The 22,446-nt window shown below is 36.0% G+C and overlaps 1 protein-coding gene across 1 annotated transcript in view; it reads left to right on the forward strand.

Moving 5' to 3' along the window:
• The window catches only part of LOC143246722 (proteasome inhibitor PI31 subunit-like), a 37,709-nt gene extending 20,127 nt beyond the window's left edge, over nt 1-17,582 (forward strand). The window contains exons 5-8 of the mRNA XM_076493812.1: nt 684-872; nt 2,427-2,586; nt 15,930-16,001; nt 17,333-17,582. Of these exons, the coding sequence (XP_076349927.1) occupies nt 684-872; nt 2,427-2,505 (268 nt within the window). The 3' untranslated portion in view covers nt 2,506-2,586; nt 15,930-16,001; nt 17,333-17,582. The remainder of the gene's footprint in view (nt 1-683; nt 873-2,426; nt 2,587-15,929; nt 16,002-17,332) is intronic.
• Nucleotides 17,583-22,446: the final 4,864 nt, after the last annotated feature.

A 22,446-nucleotide genomic window follows, 5' to 3' on the forward strand; every position in this document is an offset into this window, starting at 1 on the left:
AATAACATTAGTTATTTACTATAAAACTGTTATATCAGTGTTATATGATTGTTTAAAGTGAATAACATTAGTTATTTCCTATATAACTGTTATATCAGTGTATGATTGTTTAAAGTGAATAACATTAGTTATTTCCTATATAACTGTTATATCAGTGTTGTATGATTGTTTAAAGTGAATAACATTAGTTATTTCCTATATAACTGTTATATCAGTGTTATACGATTGTTGTAAGTGAATAACATTAGTTATTTCCTATATAACTGTTATATCAGTGTTATACGATTGTTGTAAGTGAATAACATTAGTTATTTCCTATATAACTGTTATATCAGTGTTATACGATTGTTTAAAGTGAATAACATTAGTTATTTCCTATATAACTGTTATATCAGTGTTATATGATTGTTTAAAGTGAATAACATTAGTTATTTCCTATATAACTGTTATATCAGTGTTATACGATTGTTGTAAGTGAGTAACTTTAGTTTTATTTCTTGATTATTGTAATATTCAGGAAAGAAATACATGTGTAGATTAAGGGTGAATCACACTGTGTTTTTATTTCTCTATAAAGTGAAAAGTACTTATCTTGTATTCCTACTTACCTAAGACATCAGATGTATTTATTCAGAAAGTGAGACGTACATCATTGTTTTGACGAGGTGCTATAATTTTGTTAGTGCATTTAAAGACGTCGACAAACTTGTAGACAGCTTTAAAGAGGAAGTAATGCGTGAAGTGAATAAACCGACAACAGCAGCATCGACCAGTGATGAAAAGAAGTGTGACAAAAAGGTAAACAAATCCAAACTTGAAAATGAAGACCCACTTCGTGTTCCAGGCACGGAACGCCAGCCACTAACCGATTGGTAAACCTTTTGTTTGTGTGTTTTGATATTAAGGGATATGTTATTAAAGGAAAGTCTGTGGGTTGTATGCAAATTGAAACTGTTCAGAGTGAAGAGCTCCAGGTCTCTTTGTATTTCTATGTTAAACTTCTCATAGTTAAATTGTGTGGATGGTAATAAGAATGAAAGGATTATTTTATGGTTTAATACGTGTGCTTGAAGGTAATAATTTGTTGAATAGCTACATTGAGAATTATGTTGGTGTTGGAAGATACACAGAGGCAAAACTCAGTTGATCTAATGTTCCAATACAAATCACAATAGCTTGCATGTGGGTTTTTTTTTCCATGTTCCTCTTAAATTTTTCATTACAAAGATGTATGAAAATTATTAATTTTATTTTTCTCAAGTCACTGTGTGGTTGGTTTTCATTCCATACTAGAAGCCATTAGGTGGGCCAGTTTACAATAACCAAATGTCTTAACTGAAACATTATTTATGCATTTAGCAAAATATCTTTTGAAACTTGAAATCTGTAGCAGACAAATATTATTCATGTCTGGTCTGTTGGTTTGAAATGTTTTGTCAGCTTTTGACGTTGACTGGCATAAGTTTTGAAGATAAACTGTGAGAGGTTTGAGTTTTATTTTACATATAGTTAACCTGCAAATTGGTTAACTGTAATGTTAAAACCACTTTGTTCTTTACTCATCTGAAACAGCTGTGAATAAATTTCAAAGTTAAAAGAAAGATTATCTTCTAGTGTAAAAAGTTTTATAATGATTCCTACCTTTCAGCAGTGTATTCAGAGAGAAGCTTGTACAGAATGTTGCCACTTGGACTGAGACAAAGTGACTCATCTTTGATCAAGTTTTATTGTTTTATTTAGCCAAGTTCTTTATTCCTTTCCATTAAAGATTTAAAACTTCATCTGTTGATAGCTGGTACATTGATGACTGGCTATTGTTGGTGTAGCAACACTGATGGCTGGTTATTGTTGGTTTAACAACACCAATGGCTGGCTATTGTTGATGTAGTAACACTGATGGCTGGTTATTGTTGGTGTAACAACACCAATGGCTGGCTATTGTTGATGTAGTAACACCGATGGCTGGCTATTGTTGGTGTAGCAACAACCGATGGCTGGCTATTGTTGGTGTAGCAACACCGATGGCTGGCTATTGTTGGTGTAGCAACACCGATGGCTGGCTATTGTTGGTGTAGCAACACCGATGGCTGGCTATTGTTGGTGTAGCAACACCGATGGCTGGCTATTGTTGGTGTAGCAACACCGATGGCTGGCTATTGTTGGTGTAGCGACAACCGATGGCTGGCTATTGTTGGTGTAGCGACACCGATGGCTTACAGATTTTGTAAGGCTCAACTGTAGTTAAATAATAAAATAAAGCTGTTTTGGCATTTATTTAAATAAGTTTTTATTTAAATGGTCTGTATGGTTTTATACAAGCAGCTGACATCATGCATGTCTTTGCCATAAGTTGGTTAATGTGATTCGCTATAACAAAAAAGTAAGCTTGGTCTTCACAAGTTTCCATTTAATTTTCTTCCTTACAGGATGACAGATCGAGATCCCTTTGGAGTGGGAAGAGGTGATTTAGACCCCTTTGGAGGGGTGCTGGTGGTGGAATGCTGATGGATCCTAGCCGCTTCAGAACACCAGGTGGTCCTTTGGACCACCACCCATAAGTTCAGGATTTCCTGGAAGATTGCCAAGGTTTGTAATTATAATGAATCAATTTAAATCAGTTTTCAGTTCCTTATGTTCTAATAATGTGACTAGACAGTAAACAAGTATATAATGAAGGAACTGAACATGGATCAGTGTCTTCCTATTGGGTAGGTGTTTTGAAACTAACAATTATAAAAGTAAGGGTACAATATACAGCATTGAGTTTACTGTAAAGCTATAGCTAATCCTAGATGGGTATTTTGAAACTGTAACAGTTATAAAACAAAAGTGCAACCTTCACAGTATTGAGTTGACTGTGGAGTTTGAACTAACAATTATAGATTTTGTAACGATGACAAAACCTATTTGTAGAGAAAATTATATTTGTAAAAAATGGCTGGTATGGGTAGAGAAAGCACTTTGTAAAGGAGCCAACAATGTTTTGACCTTCTTCGCTCATTGTCAAGTTAATTTTTTTTACATATATAATTATAGATTTAAATCAAGCAGCCTGGCATGGCAGGGTTGTTAGGGCACTTAACTTGCACTCTGAGGGTTGTGGGTTCGAGTCCTTGTCCCGTCAATGATGCTCGAACTTTCAGCTGTGGGGGTGTTACAATGTAATAAGTAGTCAAACTATTCATCAGTAAAAAAGAGTGACCCAAAACATGGTGGTGGGTAGTGGTGACTAGCTAGTTGCTCAACCTTTAGTCTTTCACTGCTAAATTGGGGGTAGCTAATGCAGGTAGCCCTTATGTAACTTTGAGTGAAACTGAAAAAGAAAGAAATCAGGCAGATTGCCATATGAAACACTAAAAACCTTGTCATGTTAGGTTTAAATCCATGTTGTGAACACCAGGATTCCAAAAGTATTTGACGTATTTCTGTATTGTAAAAATTACCATAACACTCTCCACCTTATACTTGCATGCATCAATAGATTCTATACAAGCTACAGTTTCTTGACATATGTTAGACTTTTTGTTGGCATTCGTGCTTTTAATGTTGCTATGATGTTCTTTCCAATGATTATCTCCGTTGTTAGTTATACACACTGATTCACACATCTTTTAGATGTTCTTCAATGTCATTCTGACATGGATGGATAGAGGATTCTTGGTCAAAAGTTCCCTCACACTTTGTTGTTGTCCTCTTCTCACTTCTGTATTAGATTGTTCACGAGTCAGATTTTTAGATTGTACCAACTCAATATCTTGTTCATATGAGATTTTGGTTTGTCATTTTATGTTAAGTTCTTCACCCATCTTCTTGGGCTTTGCAATTCTAGAGGTTTTGAATACACTCACTTTCTTATCTGTCAGACATATCCTCTGATGTGGGTTTGATGGTTTTAAACTAGAGTAGCATTTGCTGTGGATTGTGATATTGTTATCTTTAGTGTTTTCCATATTCTATTACGTTCAGAGGAGATTGTAGTTGTGCCATGTGCAGGTTGGGAGTTCATGCCCTTGCAACCATACCACTGTATTCTTGTATTCCTATTTGGACAGAGATGACTTGTATCAACAAGCTGGGTGAGAGTTGCTCACCTTCTTGCTGTAGTTTTGTTATGGTTCACATCTTATTCTCAGTTGATATTTTGTTGGTTGGTTCTGTTGCTTGATGAATTCTGCATCGTTTTCTAATTCTTTACTTGGTCCCAGGTTCGACTTCTGCAATGGTGAATACTTTGAGTCCATTGAGGTAAGAAATCCTGTGGCTACCTTCCTTGTCCTCTTTATCAAACTATAACAAAAGTCACTTGGTGTCACTGTCCATCCTAGACTGGTCTGTTTCCCCCATGTTGTCCATTCCTCTTGTCTGTCTCAGAGGAATCATACTTCATTATCTTTGCTCCATCTGTAATGCTTTTTGTCACCTTCAGTTTTATGGCTGGTTGGTATGTAGTTCTCTGTTAGTGAAACTGGCTTTTCTTGAACAGCTAAAATGTTATTCTTACAGATGTTCCTGTTTGGAAGTCTATCAGAATTACTGATCTTTCTTTTAGCATTGTGGATTTTGTCCTACTCCAATTCTTTTATGTCTTATCTCATTTTTGTATATCACAGTAATGACACAGGTCTGCAGTGGTTTTATTGTTTTGATATTTTTACACTGTTTCCTGTATGTTAAATTAACATCCATTTCTTCCCGTCAAGTACAGATTTTTCACAAAATATCATGCGCACTTTTACATTTTCATTCAAATCAGATCATATTTCGTTATACTTAAAATAGTATAACCACTGGCTGTATATTTCTCTGGACCAATCACGACATGAGAATCGTAGCGATCATTCTAGAACCTATGAGAAACTCATCACTAGTATATGAACAATTAACAGGTGTCATTTGTGGATAGTATTTGTGTGTGCATCCACTTTGACGTTAGTTTTCTTTTCAACGTTATTTGTCTCTATGGCAACAAGAGGTAATGTAAGTGAACCAAACATTATATATCTGTGGTAAATTGGTAAGTTTTTTTCTTCCTGATTTGTAAAAAATCTGTACATGATTTTAAAAAATGAATATTATTTTCAAAGTTGAATTATAAAAAATCCATTATTAAAACCAAAACAACTTTTATGATGTTTAACTTCGCATGCCTGTTTAATCAGTCTTGAAGACTACAAAGTGTTTTTTACTTTTGCTACAGAACTTGTACACTGTTGTTTTCCCTATTGTTTATTCGGTTCTTTTCCAGACATGGTCCTCTGTATGACTTGAGTCTTGTCTTCAGTTTCTTTTCCAGACATGGTCCTCTGTATGACTTGAGTCTTGTCTTCAGTTTCTTTTCCAGACATGGTCCTCTGTATGACTTGAGTCTTGTCTTCAGTTTCTTTTCCAGACATGGTCCTCTGTATGACTTGAGTCTTGTCTTCAGTTTCTTTTCCAGACATGGTCCTCTGTATGACTTGAGTCTTGTCTTCAGTTTCTTTTCCAGACATGGTCCTCTGTATGACTTGAGTCTTGTCTTCAGTTTCTTTTCCAGACATGGTCCTCTGTATGACTTGAGTCTTGTCTTCAGTTTCTTTTCCAGACATGGTCCTCTGTATGACTTGAGTCTTGTCTTCAGTTTCTTTTCCAGACATGGTCCTCTGTATGACTTGAGTCTTGTCTTCAGTTTCTTTTCCAGACATGGTCCTCTGTATGACTTGAGTCTTGTCTTCAGTTTCTTTTCCAGACATGGTCCTCTGTATGACTTGAGTCTTGTCTTCAGTTTCTTTTCCAGACATGGTCCTCTGTATGACTTGAGTCTTGTCTTCAGTTTCTTTTCCAGACATGGTCCTCTGTATGACTTGAGTCTTGTCTTCAGTTTCTTTTCCAGACATGGTCCTCTGTATGACTTGAGTCTTGTCTTCAGTTTCTTTTCCAGACATGGTCCTCTGTATGACTTGAGTCTTGTCTTCAGTTTCTTTTCCAGACATGGTCCTCTGTATGACTTGAGTCTTGTCTTCAGTTTCTTTTCCAGACATGGTCCTCTGTATGACTTGAGTCTTGTCTTCAGTTTCTTTTCCAGACATGGTCCTCTGTATGACTTGAGTCTTGTCTTCAGTTTCTTTTCCAGACATGGTCCTCTGTATGACTTGAGTCTTGTCTTCAGTTTCTTTTCCAGACATGGTCCTCTGTATGACTTGAGTCTTGTCTTCAGTTTCTTTTCCAGACATGGTCCTCTGTATGACTTGAGTCTTGTCTTCAGTTTCTTTTCCAGACATGGTCCTCTGTATGACTTGAGTCTTGTCTTCAGTTTCTTTTCCAGACATGGTCCTCTGTATGACTTGAGTCTTGTCTTCAGTTTCTTTTCCAGACATGGTCCTCTGTATGACTTGAGTCTTGTCTTCAGTTTCTTTTCCAGACATGGTCCTCTGTATGACTTGAGTCTTGTCTTCAGTTTCTACCTTCACAACTAGTCCACTCAGTTCTCTTTTTTCTGAAGATATGTTTAACTTTGTTACTAACATTGAGGTGACAACTTTCACACATCAACACGTTTTTGTTTTATTTATACGTACATGAGATTTCTTATCGACTTCAGTTTCTTTCTGTTTCTGCTACTTTTGTATGAATGAAATCTTTCCAAAAAAAACAATATCAGTTTTTGATACCTTTTGTCGATATCCATGGACTAAAAACAAAAGCAAGTTCAGACCAAACTTGAGCACCTCAGTTTTGAGCAGTATTGTAACACACAAGGTGTATTTAGTAGAATGGACAATGTTGTTATAGCTCCCAACCATCCAGAGACATTGTCATTAAAGCAAAGTCTGCAACAGCTGCAGAACTATTACAATAAGTGTCATAAGATGATATAAACTAGTCCTTACACAAAGGCTTTTTCTGCTTACTGTTTGTACATGTTCAATGTTGTTTTACCAGTATGTTTGTTACTCTGAACTAATTAAAACGACGTAATTCCAAAATAATTTTTTAAAATTTATTTATTAAATACACAAAACACAGTCATAAATGAGCAATCTATAGCAGTAATAAATAATAATAGTTATAATGATAGACAGCTTAGAGACATTGGTCAGGCCTAGTAGTCGCAAATGATAACGGGCTCTGTCTACAATCATTACGCTTAGTCATTTGAAATAGTTGCATTTCTCTGCTGTAGTCTTACACTGCAAAGTTAGGGACGGCTAGTGCAGATAGCCCTCGAGTAGCTTTGCCCGAAATTCAAAAAACAAACAAACTTATGACAGGAAAGCAAAGCTTATATTGTAGCTGTTAATACTTCCACAATAAGTCATGTGGAAGTAGAAAAATAGATAATTTCTCAATTGTAAAACATTTTAAATAAAATATCAGGAAGGTAAATAGTTATGGTACTTTATGGAACTATTAGTAACATTACTATTTGTACTCAGGAAGAACCTGACTTCAAGATAACACAGATAATAAAAGTGCTCATACAGCACTAAATTCTGATGTGGTATTATCTTCTTTTAACCATATTAACTATTATCTTGCAGTGCTGCCCTCTACATGTAAACATTTTCTTTATGCCTGCTGTGAGCCCCCCTATTGAAATGAATTTCTTATAGCATGTCTCTCATGCAGATCATCAACCAACAGCATGATGTGCTCACCTTACATGTGATGCCTTCCACACACCTTCTGCACTGTCACTTTAAAATATCTGTTGGTAGATCTGTGTCTATATGAAGAGCATTGATCTGTGTATACAGGAAGGTATTGTTAGGTTGGTATTTACAGGAAGAGTATTGTTAGGTTTGTATTTACAGGAAGAGTATTGTTAGGTTTGTATTTACAGGAAGAGTATTGTTAGGTTTGTATTTACAGGAAGAGTATTGTTAGGTTTGTATTTACAGGAAGGTATTGTCAGGTTTGTATTTACAGGAAGGTATTGTTAGGTTTGCATTTACAGGAAGGTATTGTTAGGTTTGCATTTACAGGAAGGTATTGTTAGGTTTGCATTTACAGGAAGGTATTGTTAGGTTTGCATTCACAGGAAGGTATTGTTAGGTTTGCATTCACAGGAAGGTATTGTTAGGTTTGCATTCACAGGAAGGGTATTGTTAGGTTTGCATTCACAGGAAGGGTACTGTTAGGTTTGCATTTACAGGAAGGGTACTGTTAGGTTTGCATTTACAGGAAGGGTACTGTTAGGTTTGCATTTACAGGAAGGGTACTGTTAGGTTTGCATTTAGGAAGGGGTGCTGTTAGGTTTGCATTTACAGGAAGGGTGCTGTTAGGTTTGCATTTACAGGAAGGGTGCTGTTAGGTTTGCATTTACAGGAAGGGTGCTGTTGGGTTTGCATTTACAGGAAGGGGTGCTGTTAGGTTTGCATTTACAGGAAGGGTGCTGTTAGGTTTGCATTTACAGGAAGGGTGCTGTTAGGTTTGCATTTACAGGAAGGGTGCTGTTAGGTTTGCATTTACAGGAAGGGTGCTGTTAGGTTTGCATTTACAGGAAGGGTGCTGTTAGGTTTGCATTTACAGGAAGGGTGCTGTTAGGTTTGCATTTACAGGAAGGGGTGCTGTTAGGTTTGCATTTACAGGAAGAGTATTGTTAGGTTTGCATTTACAGGAAGAGTATTGTTAGGTTTGCATTTACAGGAAGGTATTGTCAGGTTTGCATTTACAGGAAGGTATTGTCAGGTTTGTATTTACAGGAAGGTATTGTCAGGTTTGTATTTACAGGAAGGTATTGTCAGGTTTGTATTTACAGGAAGGTATTGTTAGGTTTGCATTTACAGGAAGGTATTGTTAGGTTTGTATTTACAGGAAGGTATTGTTAGGTTTGCATTCACAGGAAGGTATTGTTAGGTTTGCATTCACAGGAAGGTATTGTTAGGTTTGCATTCACAGGAAGGGGTACTGTTAGGTTTGCATTTACAGGAAGGGGTACTATTAGGTTTGCATTTACAGGAAGGGTACTGTTAGGTTTGCATTTACAGGAAGGGTACTGTTAGGTTTGCATTTACAGGAAGGGTACTATTAGGTTTGCATTTACAGGAAGGGTGCTGTTAGGTTTGCATTTACAGGAAGGGTGCTGTTAGGGTTTGCATTTACAGGAAGGGTGCTGTTAGGTTTACATTTACAGGAAGGGTGCTGTTAGGTTTGCATTTACAGGAAGGGTGCTGTTGGGTTTGCATTTACAGGAAGGGTGCTGTTGGGTTTGCATTTACAGGAAGGGTGCTGTTAGGTTTGCATTTACAGGAAGGGGTGCTGTTAGGTTTGCATTTACAGGAAGGGTGCTGTTAGGTTTGCATTTACAGGAAGGGTGCTGTTAGGTTTGCATTTACAGGAAGGGTGCTGTTAGGTTTGCATTTACAGGAAGGGTGCTGTTAGGTTTGCATTTACAGGAAGGGGTGCTGTTAGGTTTGCATTTACAGGAAGGGTGCTGTTAGGTTTGCATTTACAGGAAGGGTGCTGTTAGGTTTGCATTTACAGGAAGGGTGCTGTTAGGTTTGCATTTACAGGAAGGGTGCTGTTAGGTTTGCATTTACAGGAAGGGTGCTGTTAGGTTTGCATTTACAGGAAGAGTATTGTTAGGTTTGCATTTACAGGAAGAGTATTGTTAGGTTTGCATTTACAGGAAGAGTATTGTTAGGTTTGCATTTACAGGAAGGTATTGTCAGGTTTGCATTTACAGGAAGGTATTGTCAGGTTTGTATTTACAGGAAGGTATTGTCAGGTTTGTATTTACAGGAAGGTATTGTTAGGTTTGCATTTACAGGAAGGTATTGTTAGGTTTGCATTTACAGGAAGGTATTGTTAGGTTTGCATTCACAGGAAGGTATTGTTAGGTTTGCATTCACAGGAAGGTATTGTTAGGTTTGCATTCACAGGAAGGGTACTGTTAGGTTTGCATTTACAGGAAGGGTACTGTTAGGTTTGCATTTACAGGAAGGGTACTGTTAGGTTTGCATTTACAGGAAGGGTACTGTTAGGTTTGCATTTACAGGAAGGGTGCTGTTAGGTTTGCATTTACAGGAAGGGTGCTGTTAGGTTTGCATTTACAGGAAGGGTGCTGTTAGGTTTGCATTTACAGGAAGGGGTGCTGTTAGGTTTGCATTTACAGGAAGGGTGCTGTTAGGTTTACATTTACAGGAAGGGGTGCTGTTAGGTTTGCATTTACAGGAAGGGGTGCTATTAGGTTTGCATTTACAGGAAGGTATTGTCAGGTTTGTATTGACAGGAAGGTATTATCAGGTTTGCATACACAGGAAGGTATTGTTAGGTTTGCATTCACAGGAAGGGTACTGTTAGGTTTGCATTCACAGGAAGGGTACTGTTAGGTTTGCATTCACAGGAAGGGTACTGTTAGGTTTGCATTCACAGGAAGGGTACTGTTAGGTTTGCATTTACAGGAAGGGTGCTGTTAGGTTTGCATTTACAGGAAGGGTGCTGTTAGGTTTGCATTTACAGGAAGGGTGCTGTTAGGTTTGCATTTACAGGAAGGGTGCTGTTAGGTTTGCATTTACAGGAAGGGTGCTGTTAGGTTTGCATTTACAGGAAGGTATTGTCAGGTTTGTATTGACAGGAAGGTATTGTCAGGTTTGCATACACAGGAAGGTATTGTTAGGTTTGCATTCACAGGAAGGGTACTGTTAGGTTTGCATTCACAGGAAGGGTGCTGTTAGGTTTGCATTTACAGGAAGGGTGCTGTTAGGTTTGCATTTACAGGAAGGGTGCTGTTAGGTTTGCATTTACAGGAAGGGTGCTGTTAGGTTTGCATTTACAGGAAGGGTGCTGTTAGGTTTGCATTTACAGGAAGGGTGCTGTTAGGTTTGCATTTACAGGAAGGGTGCTGTTAGGTTTGCATTTACAGGAAGGGTGCTGTTAGGTTTGCATTTACAGGAAGGGTGCTGTTAGGTTTGCACCCACAGGAAGGGTGCTGTTAGGTTTGCATTTACAGGAAGGGTGCTGTTAGGTTTGCATTTACAGGAAGGGTGCTGTTAGGTTTGCATTTACAGGAAGGGTGCTGTTAGGTTTGCATTTACAGGAAGGGTGCTGTTAGGTTTGCATTTACAGGAAGGGTGCTGTTAGGTTTGTATTTAGAAGAAGACTATGACAGATCTGTGTTTACAGGAAAGATATTCATAGATCCCAATGGAATTCTTCCATTGGTTAAGACAGGATATTGTTGAATAGCTTTCACAAAATTCGTAAAATTTTCTCTGGGTTTTTATTCACTTGAAGATACACACAAAGGTATAAGTCCTTGTGTTTTTATTCTGTACAACCATAGAATGTGTGAACTAATCACTGTCTTGCTGATACTTACGTGACAGTTCTGACCAGTTACATATATATTAACGTCACTGATAACCTGATCATAAAGCATTCTGTCAATTGTGCGTGGTAGATGTGCTCACATGTGTAATGGTACATAATATCCGAACATGAGGAAACCCATGTTATTTTCCTTGTGGCCTTGAAATGTTTAAAATGTTTTGATACCATGGCTTAAAGCATTTTCATTCATTACATTAGATTTTGTTCATTTAAAGGAAAAATTGTGGAATATTATTTTTTATTCAGGACCCAAGTAATATTTATATTAATTATAAATATTCTGATCAGGTGGTAAAATCCTGCTGGTAATCACTACCAGGACTTATTCCTTAAGTCAGTACTAGTACAGGGCTTAATCTTTAGGACATTAATAGTACCAGGACTTATTCCTTAAGTCAGTACTGGTACCAGGACTTATTCCTTAAGTCAGTACTGGTACCAGGACTTATTCCTTAAGTCAGTACTGGTACCAGGACTTATTCTTTAAGTCAGTACTGGTACCAGGACTTATTCTTTAAGGCAGTACTGGTACCAGGACTTATTCCTTAAGTCAGTACTGGTACCAGGACTTATTCTTTAAGGCAGTACTGGTACCAGGACTTATTCTTTAAGGCAGTACTGGTACCAGGACTTATTCCTTAAGGCAGTACTGGTACCAGGACTTATTCTTTAAGGCAGTACTGGTACCAGGACTTATTCCTTAAGGCAGTACTGGTACCAGGACTTATTCTTTAAGTCAGTACTAGTACAGGGCTTAATCTTTAGGACATTAATAGTACAAGGGCTTATTCTTTAGGACATTAATAGTACCAGGACTTATTCTTTAAGTCAGTACTAGTACAGGGCTTAATCTTTAGGACATTAATAGTACCAGGACTTATTCCTTAAGTCAGTACTGGTACCAGGACTTATTCCTTAAGTCAGTACTGGTACCAGGACTTATTCTTTAAGTCAGTACTGGTACCAGGACTTATTCTTTAAGGCAGTACTGGTACCAGGACTTATTCTTTAAGGCAGTACTGGTACCAGGACTTATTCTTTAAGGCAGTACTGGTACCAGGACTTATTCTTTAAGGCAGTACTGGTACCAGGACTTATTCCTTAAGTCAGTACTGGTACAGGGCTTAATCTTTAGCACATTAATAGTACCAGGACTTATTCTTTAAGGCAGTACTGGTACCAGGACTTATTCTTTAAGTCAGTACTAGTACAGGGCTTAATCTTTAGGACATTAATAGTACCAGGACTTATTCTTTAAGTCAGTACTAGTACAGGGCTTAATCTTTAGGGACATTAATAGTACCAGGACTTATTCCTTAGAGTCAGTACTGGTACCAGGACTTATTCTTTAAGTCAGTACTGGTACCAGGACTTATTCTTTAAGTCAGTACTGGTACCAGGACTTATTCTTTAAGTCAGTACTGGTACCAGGACTTATTCTTTAAGTCAGTACTGGTACCAGGACTTATTCTTTAAGTCAGTACTGGTACCAGGACTTATTCCTTAAGGCAGTACTGGTACCAGGACTTATTCCTTAAGGCAGTACTGGTACCAGGACTTATTCCTTAAGGCAGTACTGGTACCAGGACTTATTCCTTAAGGCAGTACTGGTACCAGGACTTATTCCTTAAGTCAGTACTGGTACCAGGACTTATTCTTTAAGGCAGTACTGGTACCAGGACTTATTCTTTAAGTCAGTACTAGTACAGGGCTTAATCTTTAGGACATTAATAGTACCAGGACTTATTCTTTAAGTCAGTACTAGTACAGGGCTTAATCTTTAGGACATTAATAGTACCAGGACTTATTCCTTAAGTCAGTACTGGTACCAGGACTTATTCTTTAAGTCAGTACTGGTACCAGGACTTATTCTTTAAGTCAGTACTGGTACCAGGACTTATTCTTTAAGTCAGTACTGGTACCAGGACTTATTCTTTAAGTCAGTACTAGTACCAGGACTTATTCTTTAAGTCAGTACTGGTACCAGGACTTATTCTTTAAGTCAGTACTAGTACAGGGCTTAATCTTTAGGACATTAATAGTACCAGGACTTATTCTTTAAGTCAGTACTAGTACAGGGCTTAATCTTTAGGACATTAATAGTACCAGGACTTATTCCTTAAGTCAGTACTAGTACAGGGCTTAATCTTTAGGACATTAATAGTACCAGGACTTATTCCTTAAGTCAGTACTGGTACCAGGACTTATTCTTTAAGTCAGTACTGGTACCAGGACTTATTCTTTAAGTCAGTACTGGTACCAGGACTTATTCTTTAAGTCAGTACTGGTACCAGGACTTATTCTTTAAGTCAGTACTGGTACCAGGACTTATTCTTTAAGTCAGTACTGGTACCAGGACTTATTCTTTAAGTCAGTACTAGTACAGGGCTTAATCTTTAGGACATTAATAGGTACCAGGACTTATTCTTTAAGTCAGTACTAGTACAGGGCTTAATCTTTAGGACATTAATAGTACCAGGACTTATTCTTTAAGTCAGTACTAGTACAGGGCTTAATCTTTAGACATTAATAGTACCAGGACTTATTCCTTAAGTCAGTACTGGTACCAGGACTTATTCTTTAAGTCAGTACTGGTACCAGGACTTATTCTTTAAGTCAGTACTGGTACCAGGACTTATTCTTTAAGTCAGTACTGGTACCAGGACTTATTCTTTAAGTCAGTACTGGTACCAGGACTTATTCTTTAAGTCAGTACTGGTACCAGGACTTATTCTTTAAGTCAGTACTGGTACCAGGACTTATTCTTTAAGTCAGTACTGGTACCAGGACTTATTCTTTAAGTCAGTACTAGTACAGGGCTTAATCTTTAGGACATTAATAGTACCAGGACTTATTCTTTAAGTCAGTACTAGTACAGGGGCTTAATCTTTAGGACATTAATAGTACCAGGACTTATTCTTTAAGTCAGTACTAGTACAGGGCTTAATCTTTAGGACATTAATAGTACCAGGACTTATTCTTTAAGTCAGTACTAGTACAGGGCTTAATCTTTAGGACATTAATAGTACCAGGACTTATTCCTTAAGTCAGTACTGGTACCAGGACTTATTCTTTAAGGCAGTACTGGTACCAGGACTTATTCTTTAAGTCAGTACTAGTACAGGGCTTAATCTTTAGGACATTAATAGTACCAGGACTTATTCTTTAAGGCAGTACTAGTACCAGGACTTATTCTTTAAGTCAGTACTAGTACAGGGCTTAATCTTTAGGACATTAATAGTACCAGGACTTATTCCTTAAGTCAGTACTGGTACCAGGACTTATTCTTTAAGTCAGTACTGGTACCAGGACTTATTCTTTAAGTCAGTACTGGTACCAGGACTTATTCTTTAAGGCAGTACTGGTACCAGGACTTATTCCTTAAGTCAGTACTGGTACCAGGACTTATTCCTTAAGGCAGTACTAGTACCAGGACTCATTCTTTAAGTCAGTACTAGTACAGGGCTTAATTTTTAGGAAATTAATAGTACCAGGACTTATTCTTTAAGGCAGTACTAGTACCAGGACTTATTCTTTAAGTCAGTACTAGTACAGGGCTTAATCTTTAGGACATTAATAGTACCAGGACTTATTCCTTAAGTCAGTACTAGTACAGGGCTTAATCTTTAGGACATTAATAGTACCAGGACTTATTCTTTAAGTCAGTACTAGTACAGGGCTTAATCTTTAGGACATTAATAGTACCAGGACTTATTCTTTAAGTCAGTACTAGTACAGGGCTTAATCTTTAGGACATTAATAGTACCAGGACTTATTCTTTAAGTCAGTACTAGTACAGGGCTTAATCTTTAGGACATTAATAGTACAAGGACTTATTCCTTAAGTCAGTACTGGTACAGGGCTTAATCTTTAAGGCAGTACTGGTACATGGCTTAATCTTTAGGACATTAATAGTACAAGGACTTATTCCTTAAGTCAGTACTAGTACAGGGCTTAATCTTTAGGACATTAATAGTACAAGGACTTATTCCTTAAGTCAGTACTGGTACCAGGACTTATTCGAGTTGGTTTTTTGTTCATCAGAAAGCATTTTTTGTGGATACAAGTTTTTTTATTTGGACGTATATTTGTTTTCCGTGATTGGTTCTATATCACAGCTGAGAATCTGTGTTTAAATTTTTGAGACTTACGTCCACAATTATGACTAGTTTTGAGTGTACATTAGGCATTTGTGTGTTTGGCATCATTTAACTATCAAATACTAATGTCTTGGAAGATGACATTGAAAAGTACTAATATCTAGTTTTGCAGTCATAAAATTATATTAAGTTACGATTTACTTTGCCTGGAGGTATTTTAGGAATACAATAGTTGATTTGGTCTGTGCTGTTTTATACTCTGTCAGTAGTGTTGGCCTTATTTGTTTTGTTGCTGTGAAATAAAGCAATAATTAGTCATCGGGAACCTACTATAACCATGTTTAATACTGAATGTGTTAAGGACTTGGTAAACTAGTTTTGAGAACTCTGTACAGATAACTCATGTTTTATAACTTTCATTATCAAGAGATACATGCATTACATTTCTGTAAAAGAAAGCATCGGAATGTGTTTTTTCTTTGTGTTTTTGTAAAGCTTTTATAATATTTTGGTGTACAGATGTGCAGTGCCACCTGGTGCTAGGTTTGACCACTATGGACCTGCAGCTCCAGATCCAGACAGATTCAGCAGGTTTGTGATTATTTTATGTATTAGTTGCACACAATGAGGTATTTTTCATAATTTTCTTTAAGTGTTTACAAAGGGGAGGGAGGGAGGTACTATATTTATTGAGGGTGTTTGTAATCCTTCTAAAATGTTATGGCTTTTAATGTACTTAAGCTATCTTATTGTCTCCATTATGTAGTGTGGACAACTCTGCATGGTACAAGTAACTAAACAGTTACTTTTAGTCCACGGGGATTGGTGCGTCTTTAAAGGCATGTAAAAATTAAAGAATAGGTTAACTGAAAGAGGTGTGTCCATATATAAACTGCACCACATATACATGAGATAAAAGACACACCTTTAAATATAAGACATTCCTCCATTTCTACCACTAATTGTACAAAAATATAATTATTGATGTAATAATTATATCATTGTCTGCATAGTTAGCAAAATATGCAGTTCATACACTGGAGAAACAAGCCACCAGCTTTTTGATTGACCACTAGAGCATCTAAACCATTATAAACCGGTCAGTAAAGAGACACCCCTACACAAACATTTTGCTATCAGCAAGTTTTATTCTGGGACTTCTTTGTGCTCCAACAAATATTCACAAAATAGAATGATTTAAAAGGACATTAATTTACAATCTGGGGACTCTACAACCATCTGGTTTCTATAACCTCTTCTTCCCTATAGATTCTCATTTTTTTTCTGTGTTATGTTTCAGTTTCAATGTTAATCTGTGTTATATTTTCTTGACTTCTGATATTCCGCATACAGAGATGTCATGTTTATGTATAACGTGTAATGTTACAGAGAAATCTCCGGTCTGACTTAAAAACACTCTGCAAGTATACCTTTAATTGCAACTGTACAATGTTACGAATGTCATCATTTCACAATATAAAAACTTGGTGATTGTTTGACTTGTTCTTTGTTGCCTGCACACTTAATTATATAGTTCTTATTTTAAAAACTTGTAGTGACTAGGAACTGGGTTATCTTTCAAAATTCTGTGTTTGTGTGTTTTCTTATAGCAAAGCCATATTGAGCTATCTGCTGAGCCTACCGAGGGGATTCGAACCCCTCATTTTAGTATTGTAAATCTGTATACGTACAGCCGTACTAGTGGGGGGCTTAAAGTTCTGTAGTCAGTAGGAACTGGGGTATCTTTCAAAGCCTATACTCAGTAGGGGGGACCAAATATGAAATATTTAAATTAGGTTTTAGATTTATGGAAAAGTGAGCAACAGTTGAAAGATTTATAATAACTCGATCTATTCACTGTTTATTTATTCATTAGTTAAGTAAGAATACTCTTAATTGGTAAAATGTTTTGTTCTTACTAGGCCTGACCCAGATAATCTTCCTCCTCCTGGCTATGAAGACATGTTTTTCTGAAATATCTTTTTCTGCTAGCTGATTGGATGAAAGATGATGATGTCATGGAATGATACACAATTATTATGTTTAAAACTGTGCACTCTGTAAATGGTCTGTGATAAAATGATTAAAGTTACTTACATCAAAACGGAACATTTACAAATTTCTGTATGTTTTACAATTGATGTCATGAGAAAAATAAAGCAACAAAACAGGTTTGATAATTTGTGTGAATTAAATATTTTACAAAAAACATATTTTACTTGTCAGTCATAATGTGACTCAAACAACCCATCTACACATCACACTTTGTAATAATATGTTGTGTAACACAATTATAAGTAAGTGTCACACACACAACCCATCTACAGATCACACTTTGTAATAATATGTTGTGTAATACAATTATCAGTAAGTGTCACACAAACAACCCATCTACAGATCACACTTTGTAATAATATGTTGTGTAATACAATTATCAGTAAGTGTCACACAAACTATCCATCTACAGATCACACTTTGTAATAATATGTTGTGTAATACAGTTATCAGTAAGTGTCACACACACAACCCATCTACAGATCACACTTTGTAATAATATGTTGTGTAACACAATTATCAGTAAGTGTCACACACACAACCCATCTACACATCACACTTTGTAATAATATGTTGTGTAACACAATTATAAGTAAGTGTCACACACACAACCCATCTACAGATCACACTTTGTAATACAAACATCCCATCTACACATCACACTTTGTAATAATATGTTGTGTAACACAATTATCAGTAAGTGTCACACAAACTACCCATCTACACATCACACTTTGTAATAATATGTTGTGTAATACAGTTATCAGTAAGTGTCACACACACAACCCATCTACACATCACACTTTGTAATAATATGTTGTGTAAAACAATTATCAGTAAGTGTCACACAAACAACCCATCTACACATCACACTTTGTAATAATATGTTGTGTAATACAGTTATCAGTAAGTGTCACACAAACAACCCATCTACACATCACACTTTGTAATAATATGTTGTGTAATACAGTTATCAGTAAGTGTCACACAAACAACCCATCTACACATCACACTTTGTAATAATATGTTGTGTAACACAATTATCAGTAAGTGTCACACACACAACCCATCTACACATCACACTTTGTAATAATATGTTGTGTAACACAATTATAAGTAAGTGTCACACACACAACCCATCTACAGATCACACTTTGTAATAATATGTTGTGTAATACAATTATCAGTAAGTGTCACACACACAACCCATCTACAGATCACACTTTGTAATACAAACATCCCATCTACACATCACACTTTGTAATAATATGTTTGTGTAACACAATTATCAGTAAGTGTCACACACAACCCATCTACAGATCACACTTTGTAATAATATGTTGTGTAATACAATTATCAGTAAGTGTCACACAAACTACCCATCTACAGATCACACTTTTGTAATAATATGTTGTGTAATACAATTATCAGTAAGTGTCACACAAACTACCCATCTACAGATCACACTTTGTAATATGTTCTGTAATACCATTATCAGTAAGTGTCACACAAACATCCCATCTACACATCACACTTTGTAATAATATGTTGTGTAACACAATTATCAGTAAGTGTCACACAAATATCCCATCTGCACATCACACTTTGTAATAATATGTTGTGTAATACAGTTATCAGTAAGTGTCACACACACAACCCATCTACAGATCACACTTTGTAATAATATGTTGTGTAACACAATTATCAGTAAGTGTCACACACACAACCCATCTACACATCACACTTTGTAATAATATGTTGTGTAAAACAATTATCAGTAAGTGTCACACAAACAACCCATCTACACATCACACTTTGTAATAATATGTTGTGTAATACAGTTATCAGTAAGTGTCACACAAACAACCCATCTACACATCACACTTTGTAATAATATGTTGTGTAATACAGTTATCAGTAAGTGTCACACAAACAACCCATCTACACATCACACTTTGTAATAATATGTTGTGTAACACAATTATCAGTAAGTGTCACACACACAACCCATCTACACATCACACTTTGTAATAATATGTTGTGTAACACAATTATAAGTAAGTGTCACACACACACCCATCTACAGATCACACTTTGTAATAATATGTTGTGTAATACAATTATCAGTAAGTGTCACACACACAACCCATCTACAGATCACACTTTGTAATACAAACATCCCATCTACACATCACACTTTGTAATAATATGTTGTGTAACACAATTATCAGTAAGTGTCACACACAAACCATCTACAGATCACACTTTGTAATAATATGTTGTGTAATACAATTATCAGTAAGTGTCACACAAACTACCCATCTACAGATCACACTTTGTAATAATATGTTGTGTAATACAATTATCAGTAAGTGTCACACAAACTACCCATCTACAGATCACACTTTGTAATATGTTCTGTAATACCATTATCAGTAAGTGTCACACAAACATCCCATCTACACATCACACTTTGTAATAATATGTTGTGTAACACAATTATCAGTAAGTGTCACACAAATATCCCATCTGCACATCACACTTTGTAATAATATGTTGTGTAATACAGTTATCAGTAAGTGTCACACACACAACCCATCTACAGATCACACTTTGTAATAATATGTTGTGTAACACAATTATCAGTAAGTGTCACACACACAACCCATCTACACATCACACTTTGTAATAATATGTTGTGTAAAACAATTATCAGTAAGTGTCACACAAACAACCCATCTACACATCACACTTTGTAATAATATGTTGTGTAATACAGTTATCAGTAAGTGTCACACAAACAACCCATCTACACATCACACTTTGTAATAATATGTTGTGTAACACAATTATCAGTAAGTGTCACACACACAACCCATCTACACATCACACTTTGTAATAATATGTTGTGTAACACAATTATCAGTAAGTGTCACACACACAACCCATCTACAGATCACACTTTGTAATAATATGTTGTGTAACACAATTATCAGTAAGTGTCACACACACAACCCATCTACAGATCACACTTTGTAATAATATGTTGTGTAATACAATTATCAGTAAGTGTCACACAAACAACCCATCTACAGATCACACTTTGTAATAATATGTTGTGTAATACAATTATCAGTAAGTGTCACACAAACTATCCATCTACAGATCACACTTTGTAATAATATGTTGTGTAATACAGTTATCAGTAAGTGTCACACACACAACCCATCTACAGATCACACTTTGTAATAATATGTTGTGTAACACAATTATCAGTAAGTGTCACACACACAACCCATCTACACATCACACTTTGTAATAATATGTTGTGTAATACAGTTATCAGTAAGTGTCACACACACAACCCATCTACAGATCACACTTTGTAATAATATGTTGTGTAACACAATTATCAGTAAGTGTCACACACACAACCCATCTACACATCACACTTTGTAATAATATGTTGTGTAAAACAATTATCAGTAAGTGTCACACAAACAACCCATCTACACATCACACTTTGTAATAATATGTTGTGTAACACAATTATCAGTAAGTGTCACACACACAACCCATCTACACATCACACTTTGTAATAATATGTTGTGTAACACAATTATAAGTAAGTGTCACACACACAACCCATCTACAGATCACACTTTGTAATAATATGTTGTGTAATACAATTATCAGTAAGTGTCACACACACAACCCATCTACAGATCACACTTTGTAATACAAACATCCCATCTACACATCACACTTTGTAATAATATGTTGTGTAACACAATTATCAGTAAGTGTCACACACACAACCCATCTACAGATCACACTTTGTAATAATATGTTGTGTAATACAATTATCAGTAAGTGTCACACAAACTACCCATCTACAGATCACACTTTGTAATAATATGTTGTGTAATACAATTATCAGTAAGTGTCACACAAACTACCCATCTACAGATCACACTTTGTAATATGTTCTGTAATACCATTATCAGTAAGTGTCACACAAACATCCCATCTACACATCACACTTTGTAATAATATGTTGTGTAACACAATTATCAGTAAGTGTCACACAAATATCCCATCTACACATCACACTTTAATAATATGTTGTGTAATACAATTATCAGTAAGTGTCACACAAACAACCCATCTACACATCACACTTTGTAATAATATGTTGTGTAATACAATTATCAGTAAGTGTCACACAAACAACCTATCTACACATCACACTTTGTAATATGTTCTGTAATACAATTATCAGTAAGTGTCACACAAACTATCCATGTACAGAACACACTTTGTAATAATATGTTGTGTAATACCATTATCAGTAAGTGTCACACAAACTATCCATCTACAGATCATACTTTGTAATAATATGTTGTGTAATACAATTATCAGTAAGTGTCACACAAACAACCCATCTACACATCACACTTTGTAATAATATGTTGTGTAATACAATTATCAGTAAGTGTCACACAAACAACCCATCTACACATCACACTTTGTAATAATATGTTGTGTAATACAATTATCAGTAAGTGTCACACAAACAACCCATCTACACATCACACTTTGTAATAATATGTTGTGTAATACAATTATCAGTAAGTGTCACACACACAACCCATCTACACATCACACTTTGTAATAATATGTTGTGTAATACAATTATCAGTAAGTGTCACACAAACAACCTATCTACACATCACACTTTGTAATAATATGTTGTGTAATACAATTATCAGTAAGTGTCACACACACAACCCATCTACAGATCACACTTTGTAATAATATGTTGTGTAATACAAACATCCCATCTACACATCACACTTTGTAATAATATGTTGTGTAATACAAACATCCCATCTACACATCACACTTTGTAATAATATGTTGTGTAACACAATTATCAGTAAGTGTCACACAAACTACCCATCTACAGATCACACTTTGT

This window comes from Tachypleus tridentatus, chromosome 3 (assembly GCF_004210375.1).
Source record: "Tachypleus tridentatus isolate NWPU-2018 chromosome 3, ASM421037v1, whole genome shotgun sequence".
NCBI classification, from domain to species: domain Eukaryota; kingdom Metazoa; phylum Arthropoda; class Merostomata; order Xiphosura; family Limulidae; genus Tachypleus; species Tachypleus tridentatus.